General features: G+C 34.9%; 5 protein-coding genes across 5 annotated transcripts; 2 read left to right on the top strand and 3 right to left on the bottom strand.

Annotated features, from left to right (window-relative positions):
- Positions 1-716: 716 nt before the first annotated feature.
- LOC141708675 (21 kDa protein-like) lies at positions 717-1,567 on the bottom strand. Its single transcript, XM_074512418.1, has one exon. The coding sequence runs from the start codon at positions 1,460-1,462 to the stop codon at positions 857-859; it is 606 nt and encodes a 201-aa protein (XP_074368519.1). The 5' UTR covers positions 1,463-1,567; the 3' UTR covers positions 717-856.
- A 238-nt stretch (positions 1,568-1,805) lies between these two features.
- LOC141702871 (uncharacterized) lies at positions 1,806-4,103 on the bottom strand. The gene is made up of 3 exons (XM_074506481.1): positions 3,713-4,103; positions 3,176-3,657; positions 1,806-2,009 (listed from the first exon to the last, which is right to left on the bottom strand). Exons 1-3 carry the CDS (start codon positions 4,101-4,103, stop codon positions 1,806-1,808), a joined length of 1,077 nt encoding a protein of 358 aa, XP_074362582.1.
- A 95-nt stretch (positions 4,104-4,198) lies between these two features.
- LOC141702881 (uncharacterized) lies at positions 4,199-5,434 on the bottom strand. The gene is made up of 2 exons (XM_074506487.1): positions 5,167-5,434; positions 4,199-5,082 (listed from the first exon to the last, which is right to left on the bottom strand). The coding sequence occupies exons 1-2, from the start codon at positions 5,432-5,434 to the stop codon at positions 4,199-4,201; spliced, it is 1,152 nt and encodes a 383-aa protein (XP_074362588.1).
- A 4,252-nt stretch (positions 5,435-9,686) lies between these two features.
- Positions 9,687-10,301, top strand: LOC141702911 (secreted RxLR effector protein 161-like). Its single transcript, XM_074506501.1, has one exon. The coding sequence runs from the start codon at positions 9,687-9,689 to the stop codon at positions 10,299-10,301; it is 615 nt and encodes a 204-aa protein (XP_074362602.1).
- Positions 10,302-11,466: 1,165 nt separating this feature from the next.
- Positions 11,467-12,246, top strand: LOC141706365 (pectinesterase inhibitor 4-like). Its single transcript, XM_074509142.1, has one exon. It carries the CDS (start codon positions 11,503-11,505, stop codon positions 12,070-12,072), a length of 570 nt encoding a protein of 189 aa, XP_074365243.1. The 5' UTR covers positions 11,467-11,502; the 3' UTR covers positions 12,073-12,246.
- The last annotated feature ends 10,070 nt before the right edge of the window (positions 12,247-22,316 follow it).

The following is a 22,316-nucleotide window of genomic DNA, read 5'->3' on the forward strand; positions in this document are numbered from 1 at the left end:
AGATATAAGAATTACACTAACGTTGTGTTCATTCGGTGAGAATTGAAAGGGAAAGGAATACAATGAATTTTTTTAAATAAAATTCATGTACGTAGAAAGAAGAGTAATGAAGAAAGACCACATAAAAGAAAAGAAAGACCACAATTCCAGCATACAGCTTCACAACTCTAGAATAAGAAGAACTTGACATACACAAATTTTGGTAACTTCAATAATTTAGTATATTGTACGACTGCAATTTGTAGTTTCGATTGCCAGTTCAGTGAAATGAAAGAAGTTCTTGCTCACAAAAAATACAGCTAAATTAAACTTATAAAGATAACCTTGCAGATTATATATTGAGTTTCGATTGCAAGTTCTAAATACATCTGAATTGCAATTTTCATAAGATTTCCACAAGCAGTATTGGTTTCTATGTACCTAGTACTGAAATCACTATGAACTTGGTTTCACCTTTTACACAGTGAAGTTTTAAATCCAGAGCAGTTGTTTTATTTTCAAACTATAAAGTGCTTGCTTTTTACTTGTTCTTAATTATGAGTAATATGAATCCTGTTTTGGATTTAAATTTCCTGAAAATTTTCTTATTTATAGATATTTGGTCTCAAAAAAGACGTAAGAGCAACTTCAATAGGGATGTCAAATCCTAGGTGACATGACACTCTTGATTGCCTGACACTCTTGATTGCCTTGAAGTTAAAATGGTGTCCAATGGGTGACAAAGAGAAGTTGCCAACTTTTGGCACGGTGTTAGAGTTCGAACTTTGATTATAACAAAGCCATTGATTCAATTTGATTTGCTCGGTAAAAATCAAAGCAAGCTATTACACACCACTAATATAATTTCTAATATGAACTATCCATGGAGCGAATTGTAGCTATTGATCAAAGCCAACGCATTGCTTGTCAACTGAACGACATTTATAATTCTTCCCCTGACTACATTCTTGGTGTTCCCGGATTTCCCAGCAAAACCATCCATGCAAGTGTTCTCGTCTGTTAGTGCGGCACTGACCCAGGTTTGTATGTCACTTATCAAGAGTCTGTATTTTGGGGAACCACTGAGCTCATTCATCTCTCCCATAGATCTTTTGAGCTCATCTATCGAGTCAGTTAACTCTTCAAGACAATCTTTCATTGGCCCTACTTCTTTAGGCTTCAGGCCTGGAGATTTGGACAGCCTTTGCATGGCAGCAGATGTCGAAACCACGTGACTCAGAGCGATAGAGAGAGCCGTCTGAGCTAGAAGCCTGGGACTAGTCTGGATAGCACTAGTGTGACTTGAAAGTGAGGTAAAGCAGAGACTAGGGTAAGTTGTGGTACTACAAGAAGTTTTGATGAAATCTGTGCTTGCCTTTTCGGCCCCGTAGTTGATAGCCAAGCTTGAGTTGATGTAGAAATTAAGAGAAATGACTAGAACAAGAAAAGTAGCAGGAGAAATCTTAATTGAAAAGCCCTCCATTTGTCACTTCTGTTTGTAGGAGTTTTAAGGTTATAGAATATGAATTTATTGAGTGATGAAAGTGGAGATAGAGGTTGCCTAGCTATTTATAGGAGCTTTGGATAAGATTCAGAGGATATTTGTTAAAAGAAATAAAGATAATGCAAGGGAGCAGCATCTCAGTTAATTAAGGCCTAGTTGGTGATTAAGAAGACCTTTTCTTTTTGTCGAATAGAATAGCGGAGAATGATATATCAAGTGGTAACTGAAAGAAGAGCAAAGGGCTGTATAACTTGCAAATTAATGAATGAATGAAACAGTTTGGTCTAATACACTGAACTGGTGTGACTGGATTGGAGAGTCGCTAGAGACTGGGGCATGGGCAACAAGGAGAATGCAAGTTGAAGAACTTTCCAGGCTGGGCCGCTTTGATGTTGTGTGTCTCCTCATGGTTTGGATTAGAGTGGAAAACAGACACTACTGCAATCTCACAATATCTAGCGTCGAAATATCTAACTTGCTTGCCGCTCCTTTGGTTTCTCAATGTTGAACAGCTCGTGTCCTCATTCTGTGTCGACCAACTTGCAGTAACAGCGTCAACAAAAGATTCGATTATTGGATGCGTAATTAATAGCAAAAAATTATAGTACCGGAGGGATCAAGTGTGAATGATTTCTCTTATATCCCAGTTGTAGTTTAAGTGTAAATGATATTTTATGTTATTTAAGTAGGACAAGTTAAACTTTTTATATATTATCCGTTTTGACAATTACCCATAACAACAAGCTGATAATGTTATTGTATATATTAGCATGCTATTTTGTACTTGTTATCAAACATGTTTAGTGTAGAAACGCAGCCACTAATTATAATTAATTTATTCTAAATTTTTCTAATCAAACTTTAAATCAAAGAGGTCGGTCCTGATGAGAATGCAACTAAGAAAATGTGAATCATGCAATGAACTTGAACAATTACACACAAAAAGCCAACAAGCTTGGTTGCAAATTTTATATATTATTTATTTGTTTTACATACATGATACATACAACTACAATCTCCCCCTCCAGAAAATGCGACTCTCCAACTCCACCTTACGTGATTGACCGTACAATACTCAAGCTTTGACCTTCTTTTAACGGCCACTCTTGTTGCTAGTATCTAAATATTTTAGTCTCATTTTCATGCATACTTTCCCACGATACTGAATATCGGAACTACTTCGTCTAATTGTCGCATTATGGCTACTAATTTTATCTTCTTCTTCCTTCTAGATTCAGTCTTTCAGATTAATCCAGCTTCTTATGTAATTTGATTTTCGAGATTATCAGACTACTTGTGTAATCATCGAATTACTCCAAATATGTTGTCCATATATCATTTTTATTTTTGGCACATCAATGAGAAACACAATATCGGGCTTAAATATACGTAATGTACTTCGAGATATATGGTTTCTGTATAAAATTTTGTAGATATACAAGTCATATATATATGTTATGATTTAGGCACATATGTATGCAGTGGCGGACGCAGAAACTTTTTTCAGAGAGGTCCTAATTTATAATACTATACCAAAACTAAAATTCAAATTTCAACTCAGCGTCAAAACTATAATTAAAATGTTTTGTACTTACATAAAATAGAGGCTAGCAGAGGCACTATTCAATCTGTGCATAAATACGGTAAATCCGTCCTTCGTGACTTCATATTCTGGAAATGCTGGATGATTACCTCATTTTCAATACTTATGAAAAGTTCTTTCTCGATATAACACACCAAGCAATCAGTAAAAAATTCATCCCCCATTTTGTTCCGCAAATTAGTCTTGATAATGTTCATAGCTGAAAATGCACGCTCCATACTTGCTGTAGCAACCGGTAAAACAAAAATAAGCTCCAGCTGAAGATATACTAATGGAAAACTCCTGTCAAAACCTACATCAACCATCTTTTTAGCAAGATCCCCTATATTTTGCAATTTCAGAATTGCTGCATTTATCTCCATTTCAGATAACCACATTTTCAATTCTTCTTTAAGTTCCATAAGATCAGATGGTGAGAATTCTTGTGGGTATAACTCTGCAAGTCGAATTACCTTTGCAAGATCAAAGTTTGCGAAAGAATTTCTTGGGTCCAGGAAAGCAACACATAACAATAATTCTGTACTTGACTCCGAGAAACGATTCTCCATTTCTTGACTAATACGATCAACAACTTGACAAAAATATGACAACCCGAAAATGATGAAAATAAGTGGTAGCTTGTTTACCTCGAATCCGACCAAGAACATTATCTTCCATATTTGGAATGTTAATTTTTTGTTCTAAACAAAATGTAGATACCTCCTCCAACAGCTCATCCCAGCCACTTTCTCTCAAATTTTGTAATTGTTTTTTCACATATGAAACCATACTCATAACTTGGATTATATTTTGATCTTTTTGTTGCAATAATTGTGATAGAGAATTTGCCATCCCCAAAACTACCTTCATCAAATGGGCAATGAAAATAAACTCATACTTTTCTATTTTGTCAATTAAGCCAACTACCTTACCTTTACTTTTCCTCTCATTCCCGTCCTCGTAATATTTGTAAGAACCAGAATCATAGCTGACCACATAGAAAGAAGGCGGATGATTGTTTTGTAATGTGAACCCCATGGCGTGTCACCTGGCCGAGTTAAGCTGTTTTCTTGATTCAGTCCTCTTCCACTAGAAATATCACCATGTTCTAAACGTGCAACCATATCTTCATGTTATTTTTGTCTAAGCTCATCCTTTCTTTTGCACGAAGCGCCAACCGCATTAGTAATCAAAGACAAGTAATCAAAGAAATCACTAATAAACTGATTCCCTTCTGCAATAGTCATAACTACTAGCTGGAGTTGATGGGAAAAGCAATGAATATATCTGGCATATGGATTTTCATTTAAAATTAGAGTCTTTAAACCATTAAGCTCGCCCCGCATGTTTGAAGCCCCATCGTATCCCTGGCCCCTAACTTTTGATATTGACAAACCATGCATAGCAAAAAAATTATCAACATCATCTTTTAAAGAAAATGTAGTGGTGTCCTTGACATGAACCACTCCAAAAAATTGCTCAACGACCTCCCCGAGTTTGTTTACATATCTCAAAACGATCGCCATTTGCTCTTTTACAGAATTGTCACGAGCTTCATCAAGTAATAAAGAAAAGAATTTGTCTCCAATATCACAAATTATTGCTTTTGTTGTTTCTGATGCACAAGCATTAACAATTTGTTTTTGAATAGAAGGAGCCGTAATTTGATGATTTGCCGGCGCATTATCTTTGACAACTTTTCCCACATCAGGATTACGGAGGCTGTACCATGAAAGTATCTCCAGAAAATTACCTCTATATATGGAAGACAAAGACTCGTCTTGTCTGCGAAATGCTAATCCTAGTCCAAGAAGCAGGCGCGCTACATCTACACTTGCTATCAAACGGGCACGATAAGCAGCACCTATATTTTCAGTTCCTGTAGAAAATCTTCTTGTCACACTTTGTCGCTGATCTTTAAAAGCCAAATAGAGAGTTTGTGCGTTCCTGTGTATACTCCCTTCCTTTCCTACATGATTCTTAAATTTTTCATTAGCCTTCTTCCAATTTCGGAATCCTTTATGTGTAAAAACTTTATCCTTTTTTTTAAGCAGACACTATATTCCAACCAATCTATTATTATACCACTCAATTTGAAAACCTCTATCCTTGTCCCCGCATAAAATTTTCGGAAAGGTATGAGTAATTGGCTGACAAGGACCTGTTAACACATATTTTCGCCTCACATCATCCTGTATTCTTGGATCGTAGGAATTGATGGGCTTGCGCAATGCTGGATTACCTATAATATCATCAGAAGGAACATTAATTTCAGTACACGGTCTTTTGCTGCTCGATTCACCAATATTTACATTATGCGGCTCACTACTGGAGGCATTCCCTGTATCTTGGATTACATATTTATCCATATGATATGGCAGAAGTCACAGAATAATCTACACCAAGTCCTTTTCTGCAACAAAAGTGTACAATTTTAATTTGCAAATAAACTAATCTAGTAAACTAACTTTTGATTATATTCAAGCAACAAGTTTTATGTATTTTACATTAAAAATCAATTATTTTTATCCTAAAACCAACTATGAACACTAAGAATCAAGATTTAAGACCTTTAAAATTAGAACATTTTCCCATCACTCTAAAATCAAAATTAGGGTCTAGGTAGAATAAGAATTACTAGTTTTCTGATTCAAAAAAAAAATAAAATTGAAATTAGGTATTTAGAAATTAGGGGTTTTACCTTATATTGGTGGACAGATGACTGATAATGGCAGCTTTGAATCTTGATTGTGGAAAATTAAGATAGAACACCACCAGGGTCCAGGAGGCAGAAGAAAGAATTTTCAATCGTGTTCGCCCAAGTGTATTTGTAGTCTGTAGATGAAGAAGAACACAGGAGAATGATATTGAATGTGTTTTCTCCTCTAATATATGCAGCAAACGATGTAGTATTATATTATATATATTTTTTTTATATTAAAAACTCAAAACGACGTTATTTTGCAATCGAAAATAGTCCCCAACTCAGGGGGGACCAGGGACCCCCTGGACCCCCCAGATCCGCCTCTGCATGGAAGTCCATTATCATCTTATGACACATAACTATTTGATAACATCACCACAATAGTCTTCTTATAACTATTGGAGAGTGATTCAAAAAACCAGTTAAGTTAGAGTGAGCAAATCAGAGTGGGCAATACATATATTTCAATATTTCCTCTTTTGTAGTTTCATTTTAGATAATAACTGGTAGCAGTTTTTTAGCATATTAGGCATAGTGGGTTGCTAGTTTCTCTCCATTATCCCGTAGTTGCATTGTGGGATGCTATGCAAAGCCTGCATATAAAGTTTTGTTGCATGTTTCCTTTTTTATGCTGAACTAAAGTTTCATTCTAGCAATTTACTAGTATTTTATTATGCTCATTATCTGTAGTAAAAAAATCTAACATTGTGGTATCAGAGCAAGGTTCGATTAAGCAACTGGGCAACATCAATTATGGTATATAGTTCAGGGAACATCTCGCATGCAATGATTCCACAATTCTCCGGAGAAAGTTACGACTTTTGGAGCATAAAATTGAGGACCTTATTCAAGTCAATGGAGCTGTGGGATCTTGTTGAGAAAGGATACTCGGACCGAGATAGTGATGCAAGCAGATTGAGGAAAAATAAGAAAAAGGATGCTAAGGCCTTATTTTTCATTCAGCAAGCAATGCATGAGATAATATTTTCAATAATCGTGTCAGCAGCAAATGCGAAGAAGGCTTGAGACATCTTGAAGACTGAATTCCAAGGATCAGCCAAAGTGATTGAATTTAAGGTACAAATTTTTAGTCGTGATTTTGAGACCTTGTTAATGAAGGAAGGAGAATAAGTTCAGGATTTTCTCAGTAGGTTCTCTGAAATTGTCAGTCAGATGAGGGAATTAGGTGAAGCAGTTCCCGATTAAAAGATCGTTTGTAAAGTACCGAGGAACCTACCACAAAAATTTGACTATGTTGTCTCAGCAATAGAAGAATCAAATGATCTGTCCACTTACTCATTTGATGAGTTGAAGGGTTCATTACTTACACATGAATCAAGGCTTCGTAGAACTGAGGAGAAAATTGAGGACAAAGCATTTCATGTCGTAGGAGAGAGCTACCATCAACGAGAAAGTGCGGGCAGGGGACATGGACACGTGTATCGTGGAAGAGGTGGTAGGGGCAGAGGACAAAGACAATCAGTCCTATGCCATTATTGTAAAAGATATGGACATTTCATGGCGAATTGTTGGAAGAGAGACAACCACAAGCTATGTTGAAGAAGAGATTGAGGGCCAAGAATAAGAAGTAAAATTGTTCATGGTAAAGATTGACGATACAAAGCTCGCTAATGATGTTTGGTTCCTGGACAACGGGTGCTCCAATCATATGACTGGCATGAAAGTTATGTTCACAGAATTAGATGAGAATTGTAATATCAAAGTACGACTCGGGGACAACAAGCTTATCCAAGTGGCTGGCAAAGGTACCGTAGAAATCAATAGCAACAGTATGACTAAATTTTTGAATGATGTCTACTATGTTCCTAGTTTATCTCAAAATTTGCTAAGTACTGGACAACTTATGACATCTGGGTACTTAATTATATTTGATGATGGAATATGTGTGCTTAGAGAAAAATAATCTGCAAAAATTATAGCTAATATTCTCATGGCTCAAAACAAACTGTTCCAACTTGTGGTGTCAACTATAGAAAAGTTAAAGAAGATAATGAGTCAAGGTTATGGCACCTAAGGTATGGACACCTGAATGTAAATGGTCTAAGATTATTGAGCCAACGAGGAATAGTTTCTGGTCTTCCCAAAATTGAGGCTATAAACTTGTGTGAGAGCTGTGTACTTGGTAAGCAACCTCGAAAATCATTCCCTGTAGAAAATTCTTGGCGTGCATCTAAATGCATTGATCTTGTGCATGTTGATTTGTGTGGTCCAATGAAAACAATGTCACTAGGGGATCTCATTACTTCTTATTATTCACTGATGATTATAGCTGCATGAGCTGGGTATTTTTCTTGCAATTAAAATCGGAGACATTTGAGGCCTTTAAAAAGTTTAAGGCATTTGTTGAAAAAAAAAGTCGCAGAGCCCTGAAAGTACTACGCACAGATAGAGGTGGTGAGTTTTTATCAAAGGAGTTCACAGGCTTTTGTGAAAAAGAAGGAATTCATAGAGAATTAGAAGCCACATATACACTCGAACAATATGGGGTGGCAGAACGTAAAAATTATACGGTTTTGGAGAAGGACAAAAGTTTGATGAACTCAAGGGGTCTGCCTAAAAAATTCTGGGCAGACGCTATTGCAACATCAATATATCTCCTAAATCTTTCACCAACTAAACATGCATTAAACGGGACTCCAAATGAAGCCTGGAGCAGAGAGAAGTCTTCAGTGAGCCATCTTAAGGTCTTTGGTTGTATTGCCTATACCATGATTGATTCATGTAAATGTAGTAAGTTTGATGCGAAATCGGTTAAGTGTATTCTTGTTGGTTATTGTCCACAATCTAAAGTTTACCGTCTATACGATCCAAGTAAAATGGAGATACTCGTAAGCCGGAATGTCATCTTTAATGAAGAAGAAAGTTGGAGATGGGAAGAGGCTTTAGACGTTATCAAAATTGACATGCCATTTTCATATGAAGATCCCCAGGTTGTGAATGCAGGAGAGTCTCAACCAGTGACCACCTCTTCTTCCACACATCATGAAGGCGGGGCTGAGGATACTCCCACCAAGTTCAGGTCTTTGAATGATATCTACGAGGAGACTCTTGCACTATTTGTAGATAATTCCATTACTTTTGATGAAGCCAACACCAAGGAAGACTGGCGTAATGCAATAAAGGAAGAAGTCTCAGCAATTCAGAAAAACTCAACATGAAAACTTGTGGACCTGCCTCCTGGTAAAAATGTTGTTGGACTAAAATGGGTATATAAGACCAAATACCATGTTGACGGAAGCATCCATAAATATAAAGCACTCCTTGTAGAAAAGGGTTATTCTTAACAACATGACATTGATTACGAGGAAACATTTTCCCCTGTTGCAAGATTTGATACTATGAGAATTCTTCTTGCTTTAGCTGCGTATAAATCTTGGAATGTCTATCAATTTGATGTAAAATTAGCGTTTCTGAATGGGGATTTAAAGGAAAAAGTTTACGTTTGTCAACCAGAAGGTTTTATGGTCAAAGGTGAAGAGCATAAGGTGTACAGGCTCCGCAAAACTCTCTATGGATTAAAACAAGCTAAAATAACCTGGTATGACAAGATCAACTCAAATCTCCTTGCTGCTGGATTTAATACAAGCCTGCATGGGACAAACCTCTACATTAAAAGGTGTGGAGACGACATTCTCCTGGTTTGTGTCTATATAGATGACATAATTTACAAGGGATCATCACCTTTACTCATTCGTGAATTCAAGAAAAGCATGGAAAAGGATTTTGAAATATCTGATCTTGGCCTGCTGCCCTACTTTCTTGGTCTTGAAGTGAAACAAACAAGAAATGAAATTTGTGTATGCCAAAAGAAGTATGTTACTAATCTGCTCAAAAGGTTCAACATGTTGAACTGCAAGGTTGCAGCAACACCAATGAATACGGGTGAGAAATTATGAATGAAAGATACCACGGAGCCAACTGTTGCTAATTATTTCAGAAGCTTAGTTGGTGGATTAATTTATTTAACACAGACAAGGCCAGATATTGCATTCGATGTTGGAGTTATTTCAAGGTTTATGCATTCTCCCTCTAAACATCATTTAGGAGTTGCAAAGCGAGTACTGAGGTATGTTGAAGGGACTAAGAATTTTGGGTTATGGTTCGGTCGGATTGCAGACTTTAGACTTGAAGGGTTCACGGACAATGACTGGGCTGTTTGCTTGGACGACAGAATGAGTACATCTGGATACGTGTTTAATTTTGGAACTGCTGTTGTGTGTTGGAGCTCAAAGAAACAACACACTACTGCATTGTCATCTTCAGAAGCAGAATTTGTAGCAGCTAGCTCTGAGGCATGTCACTCAATATGGATGAGGTACATCTTAGCAGAAATTTATCAAGCACAAGATGGAGCAACTGTTTTCTATTGCGATAACAAGGATGCAATACAGATGACCAGGAATCCAGTGTACCATGGAAGGACTAAGCATTTAGATATAAAGGTGAATTATGTAATGGATTTGGTGGCCGAAGAGCAAGTGGTCCTGGAGTATCTCAACACAAATGAATAAGTAGCGGATATTCTTACCAAAAGTCTTTTCAAGGATAAGCATGATTATTTTAGAAGATGTCTTGGGGGTATGTGATTTTGAATCAAGAGGGGGTGTTGGAGAGTGATTCAAAAAACCAGCTAAGTTAGAGTGAGCAAGTCAGAGGGGGCAGTACATATGTTCCGATATTTCCTCTTTTGCAGTTTCATTTTAGATAATAACTGGTAGCAGTTTTTTAGGATGTTAGGCATAGCGGGTTGCTAATTTCTCTCCATTATCCGGTAGTTGCATTGTGGGATGTAAAGCCTCATTATCTGTAGTAAAAAATTCAACACTAACACTGTCACATATTAAAATAATTGGTTATTTAGACATTATCTTCACAAAATGGCGAAGAACCAATATTACAGTGACGGTCTAAAATACCACAATTACATCATTACCCGCAAATGCGTGTAACTGAAAATTGAAAAATATGATTAAGATGCTTGTAACCAATATGCCTATACTTTCTGTTTGTACGGAAGAAGATGAAGATCTGGAAAAATATTATTTTCACAGCAAACTTTTTAGTTCCAAAGCTGAAAAAGCATGAAACGATGAAATTCACTCACATTGTTTTTTCTTTTACTCTTATTTTGTATGGATGAGAGCAGTTTTGTCTTTTCATGCTTTGTTTACTCTAAAAATTAAAATTCAAACCTGGAAGCATTTCCCAAGATTTGTGTTAAACATCCCTCTCCAATTCTTACATTCCTCCATTATGGTTTTGATTAACAAATAAGGTGAAAACACAAAAATGTAAACCACACAAGTGCACAGAAATAAGTACCACAAAATGTGTGAATATTGGTTCAGTCATTTTATTTTCCAAAAATCTGACTTTGCTTGTCGTAAAATAAAAAAGGTTTCAGCAGGTCGTATATCAACGTGTGCACATTGCTACTCCGACGTCCAGTCCTGGCAGCGCGCCTTCATCTATGGAGCACGTTGAGTGTCAAGTCTGTTAGATACTTCGAATTATTCCCTTACTTTTACATGATAATTTGTTGTCTCAAAGAAGCAAGCTATTATAATATACATTAAGATCCATCGATCTACATCTTTAAAAGATAATTCAATCGTCTCCTATAAATTCCTTCATTCTCCGTTCCCAATGCACCACAACATTACAACTCATCTGTACTGGTTAATTTACAGATACTTAAACTAGTTGTCAAAGATGGAAGTTTTGTATATATGCTTATTCATTTTCTGCCTACAAATGACCTCAATTTCATCTGCCACAACCAGTGTTCCCCAAGCCGACAAAGATTTCGTCAAAAATTCATGCAAAGTAACCACATATCCCTCGGTATGCAACAAAGCGCTCTCCCCTTACGCTGGTTATATCAAATCGAGTCGTCTAAAGCTCACGTACCTCTCCCTCTCCCTCACCCTTAAATCCGCTAAGGCCTCATCCACCTTGATTTCAAATCTAGCCAAGAACAAGAGGCTTACGAACTATGAAGCCGAGATTGTAACCGATTGCATTGAGAATATAGAAGAGTCTGTTGATCAGCTTCAGCAAACTCTTCTTGCAATTGCAAATCTTCGGGGTGCAGACAAGGCGTTTCAGCTCTCCAATGCTAAGACATGGGCTAGTGCAGCCATTACTAACGAGAATACTTGCATAGACGCTTTTTCGGAGGGGGAAGTAAGTTCATCTGTCAAGAAGACTGTCCAGAAAAGCCTGTTAGGTGTTACAAGACTTAACAGTAATGCTTTATATCTCATTAATCATCTATATTAGCTAGACTTAATTACCACTTAATTAGCTTATCTGGCATTGCCCTGAATGCATGTTGAAAATGCTAAGAATTGTTGTTGTTCCAAATCATATATCTAGATTTCTGTTTAATTATGTGGATTTATTGTAAAGGACATTAATTAGATATCCAAAAGTCAGTAATGAAATGAATTGATGTTGTAGCTTAACTGTTTAAGTAATTAAATGCTGTTATCTTAATCTGTTTCAAAGCTTGCTTCATGAAGTGAAGTGGATATATGATTTGACCATGCACGTTAATAACAAATCTACAATGGCATGTATGTTGCACTTACAGATATTATAATAAATCAAACAGGTTACCGCCTCTTGCTAGCCATGTGAATCTGCATTTGTTAAAGTGTTGTCAACGTACCCCGTGGTGGTGGTATAAAATTTACCAATGGATGATCAATAAATTTATATATTTTGCAAGTTCGAAAAGAACATGCAATGTTCTGGCAAGTTCGGAAAGAGCATGCAAAATATGTGGGCAGTTGATCTTCTCAATTTTTTCAAAAGAAAAAAAAAGTGGTATGTAATTATATCTCGTAAATAATATTATAAATGATAATTTTTCTGATAATAACATAATACCCATATATATAAATATGTGCCCACGAATTAAATTTCATCAGTAATCATACATAAACCGTACAGTTCCCTTATATATAAATAACTAGCGTAAGAACCCGTACTATTTTCTAGCAATATTTCGTAATACAGAGGGTATGATTTTTGAATTTAAATTAGCGCGGATTTTTTTAGAAAATTTAATGTACAGTCCTTCATTATCTATTTTTATTTGAAGTGTACGAAAAATATCACTCAAAACATCTTATACTCAATGATTATTTAGACCGTTGAGTGATGAGCAGTATTTACAGTTTTTTCTTTTCAGACTTTGATACTTCCGGTCATGACAGATATTTTGGGTATATGTGATATTTGAGTTAAAGATGTGTCGATACTAATTGTAATTTATGCAGATCCAATTTTTGTAGGTATAAGATAATTGAAACTTGTTATATTTGGAATCAACAATGTCTCCGTTCAACTTCAGTGATCTCGTATTAAAGTGTCGGAAAAAGATTGTTATATTCATGACAGTGACGTGTAGATTATAATATAGGTATGTCAGATGATATATATGTATTTTAGAATATATTATAATGTTGGTCGTGTTAATATAGGTTTATATTATAGGGATTCATATAGTGTTATAGTAATCATTGTCAAATTTTTGTTCGTGAATGATTTCAACCCGAGCCTTTTATCTAATCTGATAATTTAGAGACTAAATCGAAATCAATGGGTTCATAGTTTCTGCCAGCAAGCACACATCTTGGAAGTTTGGATGATCAACATATTTTGTGATGACTCATATCAAATTTTATGTATGTCAAGTCCATAAAATAACCCATCTTTGTCCAAGTTACTAAATTTGATATATATTAGTTCTTAAATTGATATTATAAAAAATTATCAAACACATTTATTTTTATTAATATAAAATATTTTTTCTTATCTGACAAAAAAAAACATTTCATCTTATTGATCAGATGTATTCGTCAGACTCATTATTCAAAATGATCACGGTTGCGTAGTGAATCGGATCACACAGCCAAATGACGAATATTATTCAAAAAAAATTGGTCAAATTTCAAATTCAAATTAAGTTGAAGTTTTTAAAGTTTTTTTTTTAAAATATTGGGTCAAATTATGATTTCGAATTCAATTATGGTATACCGACTTTTTATAGTTGTGACCTATATATATACACACACGCAATTCTATTTACAGTATAATTTTATAAAATATAGGGATTTGTAGATTTTAAATTATATAAAAAAGGTTGAAAACATATTTTTAAACAAATAGATTATTAATAACTAAGTTAATAATTTGTTAAATGTATTATATTTAAACTATTTAAAAAGATAATAAATAAAAGATTAAATTTGTCATTTCATGAGAAAAAATATCTCACTAAATTATAATCATGTTGGGCTATTATATATATATATATATATATATATATATAAAAGAGAAGAGAATAGAATAGAAGCTTTGATAGTTTGACCTTTTTATAACGGCCACTCTTTTTGCTAAATAAGATAGTCAAGTTTTTATGCATACTTTTATATTATATTGACACCTTTGTTGGACCAAAAATCTTTTGGCGGGTGAGCACAAATTATCAGAATTTATATCTAATTATATCAGCATGATTGCCAATTTTATTTTGTTCTTCCTTCTAGATTTAGTCATTTTGATTATGTCACGTTCGTAGTGTATTTCAATTTTCGAGATTACCAGATTATTAGAATACTTGTCTAATGGCATTGCTCCCAATATTGTTCAAATGTCGGTTAAGTGTTTTGCAGATTAAAATTATTAAAAGCATCGAAGTTTAAGTTTTGAACATAAAATAATCATTGAATATTAATATCTAAATTTGGCGCTTATGTAGTCGCATTAACCTAATAAAACACTCATAATATTACATTTATAATTCGAGTAAAGCATCAAAATTTAATTATATATCATAAAATAATTATTGAATATTAATATTAAAATTCGGCATTATTATGTTGTCGCATTGACCTGATAGAACATTTCCTTTATAACTTGATTACCACAGCAATTAATTTGATAAATGTCTTGTTTCGGGTTAAAAAAATATAAATATGAGATCATCTAGTTATTATTTATCGAAATCATGAAGTATCTAATTTGATGTCAAAAGTCTAACACTAATTCTACTTTGAGAAATTTGAAAACTTAATCCAAAATTTATTTAAGTAGAGATAATGGAGGTATAAGAGGGATGTAAACTTTTGGTAATGGGGTATTTATAGTTGACCACGCGGTAATCAAGACAGCTGTTAACGGAGAAATTTGATTAATAGAGATTTGGGATTCGCATCCGAGATCAAGATCTGTAGCGGTGACTCTGCGCCTTAAAAATTATCGGAGTATGGTGATTCTGATGAACCGGGGGTTGAGATCGCAAGGGTGTTTGGTAGTGGCGTATAGATCTCTCGTTTCTGACCCCTTACAATGTATCTATATACCTCCTTTTATAGAGGATCAAGCCCTTCGTAATTTTTGGAGAACAAGAAACCTAGATGGAATTGGCTTCTCATTTTGTGGCTCAATAAGAGTTGTCGAACCAACTTCCTATTATAACTTGAACATTGATTTACTTTAGTAGTGTCCGGCGATGCGGCCTAGTCACAAAGGCCCAAGACTCAGTTACTTCGGAACTTCACGGATAAGGAAACTCCCCGGCTGGTGGATATCACATCTGCTACCATTTTTTGTCGATCATAACCGCAGGTAAAGACGTGACTTACCGCAAATACTCAAGTACGTCCTTACCCCCCAATGAAGATAACCCACCAGACTACAGGACAAGTGATTCCAAGCGTAAAAGTGCAAAGTGTGAGATAACCCCAAAGTATCCTGACGAGGACAACCCGTCAAATGCAGAGACATGGCTTTCAAAGCACAGATTAAGTGTTTAACAATCGTTCCTCTACAAGGATAACCCGCATGACTACAGAACGACACCTTCAATATAATTTTCGGGACGAAGGGCTCCCGTAGGCCCTCTCTCCTTCACAGGGCGGGCCTTGAAAGGGGTTGGCGTCCTCCAGAAGTCGCCCATATGTCTAGAGCGCGCCATATGCATGGAAGAGCTCCTTCGGGGCTCCTCCTCTTCACTTATATATTCCATATGTTTCATTCAGTTCCTATTCTATTTTTGGGAGCAACCTCCTTACTAATCTTTTATAGTTATCCATCTTGCTTTGCGGACCGGCCACCCCGTACGACTACATAGCATAGGGCGCGCCCTAAGGGGTCCGGGACGCTTCCCCGGAGCCCGGATCGTTCCTTAATTCTTGATAGTTTTATCCTTTACCTTTTAACTTCCAAACATCTTTAGTAAATTTCTTCATCAACACTTGCTCTTCTTCATCATCTTCTACTATATCGGCCATCGTAACATCCTTGTCATAGCGGTTGTCGTAACATCGTCGTCGTAACGACCCTCGTACACCTCATTTACTATGATTGTTGTAAGATTTCGTTGTAATGACCGTTGTAAATCTTTGTGTAGAACTTTATCAATTATCGTCGCAACTTCTCATCGTTGATAGTCGCCATAAATAACCACCATACAGGGCTAACCCTGTATAGGTCGCGTTCGGGGCTCTAGAGACGCGTTCTCCGTAACTCGTCCTTCTTCTTCCTTGACGATAATCCGTTCAACTCACACATTTGTAACTTGATTATTTTTTTACAAAATAATTGAATCGGATTTTTTAGTAGAGATTGTCGAATAAATAATTTTCTTATAAAATAGGTTGAACAGCGTAAATAAATTATGAACATAGCAAAAACGATCGCAAAATGAAACGTATTGGCATCATTTGTCATTCAAAATATAAAAAACAATTAGATGCACTTAACATCCTCAAACTTTGTTCAAAGAATAGGTTTGTACTCGAACTATTAAAAAATTAGTTTGCACACCTTAACTTATAATTTGGAATTCAATATGTACCCTTTTAAAAATTTCATGAAATTAGAGAAGGGAAAAACCGGAAATTCATCAACAAAAATATTTAAAAAGAATTCATCAAAGAAATATTTAAAAACAATTATATTTTTTTAATAATATTAAAAATTGATTTTTTTAACTAGCTGGAAAATAATAAATTTTAAATTTTTAAAAAATTTTAGTAATTTCAGTTTCCATTTTAGTTTAATATTATAGTTGCTAATATTTTATAACTCTACTAAAATTTATTTTTCACAATAATTTTTATATTCTTAAATTTTAATTTTAGTATAATTAGAAAAATTCGAAATTATTACTTTAAAATGAAACTTAAAACTGAAATCAATAGTATAATTTGATATTCTGAATTTATAATTTTATATTTTAATTAAATAAAATAAAATTTTTAATTTTATCCGGAAAGTATGAAATTTATTTTGAATTATTATTTTGCTCATTTTTCGATTTTACCCCTATTCAATTTTATGAAATTCTGAAAAAGGATGTATATTGAATGCCAAAGGTTAAGTTAATGGATGCAAACTAAATTTTTCAAAATTATGATATTGTTGTAAATTAATTGTCATATAGTTAGTCAATGTTGTAATAGTTAGTCTATGCATAGATGTGTAGAAATTGTTAGCTTGCATTAAATATTTGCTCCCTATATTTTACTATAAATAGATTGCATCCGTGAATGAAAATTTTGTACCGAGCAATTCTTTCTATACTCATATTTCCCTCTCCTCTTACTCTCTAATTTAGTAGCTCTTTTTATAGTTACCATTATTGCTAATATCTCACAACACGTTACCAGTATGAAACCCTACCGAAACTGTGAAGGTATAATTTTAATCTAAATATACATATATATAAGTAGATGTGGTTACACCCTCTATGTATAATTTAAATATATATATGACCAGAGTAGACGTGGTTACACCCTCTACTAATAATTTAAATATATATGGCTGGAGTACCGCCTATTAAAATTATTTTACAGTACCATTTAATTTTGAGTAATACCGAAGTATAGGGGAAACCTTAATTTATAAATGGCATACTTATCAAATAAAAACTTTGTGCCCTAATTAACTTATGCACGATTTTTCTACTTAAATTTATTATTTGTCGGAGATAACCTGAATACGCAGACGTCCGTATGGCGGGTCAAAATTCATTTATCATTCTATATATAGATTTGTTCATAATATCAATGATAATAATGATATTTATATTTATTTATGCTATTTTTTAACGCACCTGATTAACTAGGATTTTATGTTATGTTAACATTGATGAATTAAAATTTTATAATTTTTGTGTTAATTCAGATTTAGTATGACAAATATTACATGCTTGTCGTTCGTTACCTTGGACATTTTTAGCGATAATTTTTTGCATTGGGTTCAAAGAAATTGAGCGATACAATAAAGACAGAAAATAAATCCACGGCTAAAAAAACTTTACCTCTATTATTTTTCTTCGACACCATATGCATGAAGATTTAAAATCTGGATACCTAGAAGCTGAGAATCCCTTTATTTTATGAGAAAATCTAAAGGATAGGTTCGCTCACAAGAAATTAGTTTATCTACCTGCAGCTGAAAAAGATTGGGCTAATCTAAAACTTCAGGATTTTAAGAGTGTCCGAGCATATAGCTCTACTTTGTTCAAAATAAGTTCTAGGCTCATTATGTGTGATGAGAAAGTTACTGAGAAAAGAAAAATCGATAAAACACTATCAACTTTTCACCCCAACAATATCAACTTAGAAGAAATGTACAGAGAACGCAAATTTACTAAGTTCTGGGATCTTTTATCAACTCTTCTCGTTGCTAAACAGAATCATGAATTAGTGATTAAGAATCATCAATCCCGCCCAACAAGATCTGCCTCATTACCTGAAGTAAATAACATGTCATTCTAGCAGAATGTACGTGGAAAAGGATGTAAAGGTGGACGGGGCCAAGGTTGGCACCGTGGACGAGGTCGTATCCACGAGCATTTTCGTCCACATAACAACTCTGGCCACCGGAAGTGGCAATCTAAATCGCAGAGTAAAAGAAAGGCACCACGAGGAGGAAAAACTGAAAATGCTGAAGATTAGTTTGATATAAATATTATAGTAGTTTGCATTATGTACTTTATATTATTTCTTAATTATATATAGAATAAATTATATAAAAGTGTGTATTGTGTGCTTTATCAAATAAATTATGTTTCTTAATTATATTCAGAATGGATTCAAAAGATATATGTATTGCTGATTGTGGTACAACTCACACGATTCTACAAAACCGAAAATATTTTACCCATATAACCAATACCAGAGCTCAAATTGGAACGATTTCTAATGTATTCAATATAATCAAAGGTTTTAGAAAAACTAGTTTCGTCTAACCTAATGGTACCCACATACATATTCCAAATGTATTATTTTCTAGTAAGTCTACTAGAAATCTTCTTAGTTTTAAGGATATTAGACTTAACGGCTTTCACATCGAAACCACTTATGAGGCTGGTAAAGAATATTTTCTTATTACTTCTGCTAATTCTAGCAACAAGAAAATCTTTAAAAAGTTTCACTCACTTTCCTCGTGATTATATATGATGAAAATTAGAATTATTGAGTCACACAATGACATTACTTCCAAACTCATAGATCCAAAATCTTTTACACTTTAGCATGAAAGGTTAGGTCGTCCTGTTGTCTCTATGATGCGTCGTATTATAGATAATTCTACTAGTCATCCTCTTAAAGATTTTAAAGTTCTTTCCAACAATGACCTTTCATGTTCAGCATGTTCTTTAGAAAAACTGATTACTCGACCATCTCCTACTAAAGTTCAGCTTGAAAGCCCAAGTTTTCTAGAGAGGATCAAGGGCGACATATGTGGACCTATCCACCCATCTTCTGGCCCATTTAGGTACTTCATGCTATTAATCGATGCCTCAACTAGATGGTTTCATGTTTGTCTTCTTTCAACTCGTAATGATGTTTTTGCAAAATTACTTGCCCAAATAATCAAATTATGAGCTCAATTCCCAGATCATTGCATTAATTCAATTCGTTTAGATAATGCCGACGAATTCACATCTACAATTTTTGTCGACTATTGCATGTCTGTAGAAATCTCAGTTGAACACCCAGTTCCGCATGTACATACACAAAAGGGTTAGCTGAGTCCTTTATGAAAAGACTCCAACTTATTGCAAGAACATTATTGAAAGAAAAATTACCTACATCTGTTTCAGGTCGCGCAATACTTCATGTTGCTAATATTATTAGGATTAATCCAACTTCCTACAATCAACATTCTCCACTACACCTGGTACTTGGTCAAGTTCTTAATATTTCTCACTTCAAAATTTCGGAAGTGTTGTATATGTACCAATTGCGCCACCACAAAGATCGAAGATGGAAGCTCAAAGAAGAATAGATATCTACGTTGGTTTTGATTCCACATCTATAATTATATATTTAAAGCCTCTAACTATAGATTTATTTACTACAAGATATGCAAATTATCATTTTGACGAGTCTATGTTTTCTCATTTATGGGGAGATAAACATTCGAATAAAGTTAATTCTGATATTACATGGAACACATCATGATTATATTTTTTAGATCAATGTACCAGTCAATGCGAACTTTAAGTTAAAACAATTATATGTATGCAAAAAATCACAAACCAAATGCCTGGCGCATTTAACGATTCTAAAAATATAATTAAATTTCATATACCTGCAGTAAACACTCCGGCTATAATAGATATACCAATTCAAAAGTCAGATATAAAAGAATTGGTTACAGAATCAAAGCCATGCCTGAAGCGTGATAGACCGGTCGGTGCAAAAGATGTTGCACCACGAAAAATAAAAGTAAGAAAATTGCCCCTAAAGTGGCACATGCTCCAGAAGAAGCGAATACCCCTGAAGTGGTATTATAAGCTGAAGAGATTCCAGTCCCTGAACATATATGATTAAACAATCATGAAATTTTAATAAATTATGTGCATGACATGAAATTATGGGATCGAAGTAAAGCCATAATCGAATCGGCCTTTTGAACAGGCTCCTTGTAGTTTCTGGCCAGATGGCCCACCTTTCCACATTTGAAACAAGCTAAGTCAGGCTTCTTTGCTCCATTTGGGCACTCTGATGAGTAATGCCCTTTCTGGTTATACTTGAAACAGGTCACATCCAACTTGTAACACCTTCCTGGGTGTCTCCTCCCACAAACTTTGCATTCTTGAATCTGAGGTCTATTATCCTTTCCCGGTTATCCTGCTTTCTGGAAACGGTTCTTCTGGGCTCCGTTACCGGGTTTAAACTTTTGAAACTTTTGGTTCTGACCTCCACCATTTTTTCCAAACTTTTCTCTGAATTTTGAACTTCCTTGCTCTTGCTCTGAGCTCTCAAACTTCCTTTTCCTACCTTCGTTTTCTCTTATTGCAGTTTCACGCTCTCCTTCCACTATCATTGCCTTCTGCACCAAGGCGGCATAATTCTTGATCTCTAACACTTGACTTGTAATCCACTGCCTAAGTCCCTGTTAGAACCTTTTGGCCTTCTTCACCTCCGTATTCACAAACTCCGGTACAAATCTAGAAAACTCTGAAAATTTCACTTCATATTCCGCTACCGACATATCTTCTTGCCTAAGGTCCAAAAACTTCATCTCCAACTGATCTTGCATATAACTTGGCAAATACTTCTCCAGAAACATTTCAGTAAACTTCTCCCACGATAAGTCCTTTCCTTCCAGCAACGCCTTTGAAGATTCCCACCAAAAACTCGCTTCATCTTTAAGGTAATAACTCGCATGCTGAGCTTTCTTCTCATCCTTAACTTCCGCTAACTCAAACGCTTTCTCCATTTCTCTTAACCATGACTGAGCTTTTATTGGGTCTGGAAAACCTAAGAACTCTGGGGGATGAATAGATTGAAAGTGTTTGAAGTTTCCAACTTTAGGGGCTACGGGTTGTTGCAAAAGCTAAGCAAGTCTGCTCATCATGGTGGTTTCTGGATTCATTTATGGGTCTTGGATTTGGATTTCTTCTTCTTGGTGATCTGGTGAGTTGGCCATTTCTTACAAACCTGATTGAGCAATTATTTAGCAATACGATAGCATGGCATATATATATTAACATTTTATTACGAAATCTCTTTTGGGGGTTTTAAGCTTTACCCAATTTTGTACATGCAATCCTATTACTATATAATTCTCCAATCAGTGTTATTTTCTCATGGCACAGGGTATGATTTTATGAAATTTTAAACACGGTTATATGAAAACATGGTATTCAGGACAGTTTATAAAGATTTTCAGGGTGCATAACAGGAAACAAGATATGTAATTGATTCATTAAACTAAGGGTACAGAGATAAAAGTCTGATTTCACAAGTTCTGGAAATAGGTACAATAATATAACAGGGTTAAACAGAGGAAAAACTGGAAAACATCCCCCTATCTACCCCTAACTTCTAACAACTACTACTACAAGGTTGTGAGATACAATACAACAAATGAAAAAGGGATCCCGGCATCTGACCAAGTATCCCAAAGCCTACCGGCGCTGAAAAACAACAACTACGGGCTCCACCAAAAGTCCCTCCTGACCAACACTAACATCTAATCATCCAGAATCTCTC

This window comes from Apium graveolens, chromosome 2 (genome assembly GCF_009905375.1).
Source record: "Apium graveolens cultivar Ventura chromosome 2, ASM990537v1, whole genome shotgun sequence".
Lineage (NCBI taxonomy): Eukaryota > Viridiplantae > Streptophyta > Magnoliopsida > Apiales > Apiaceae > Apium > Apium graveolens.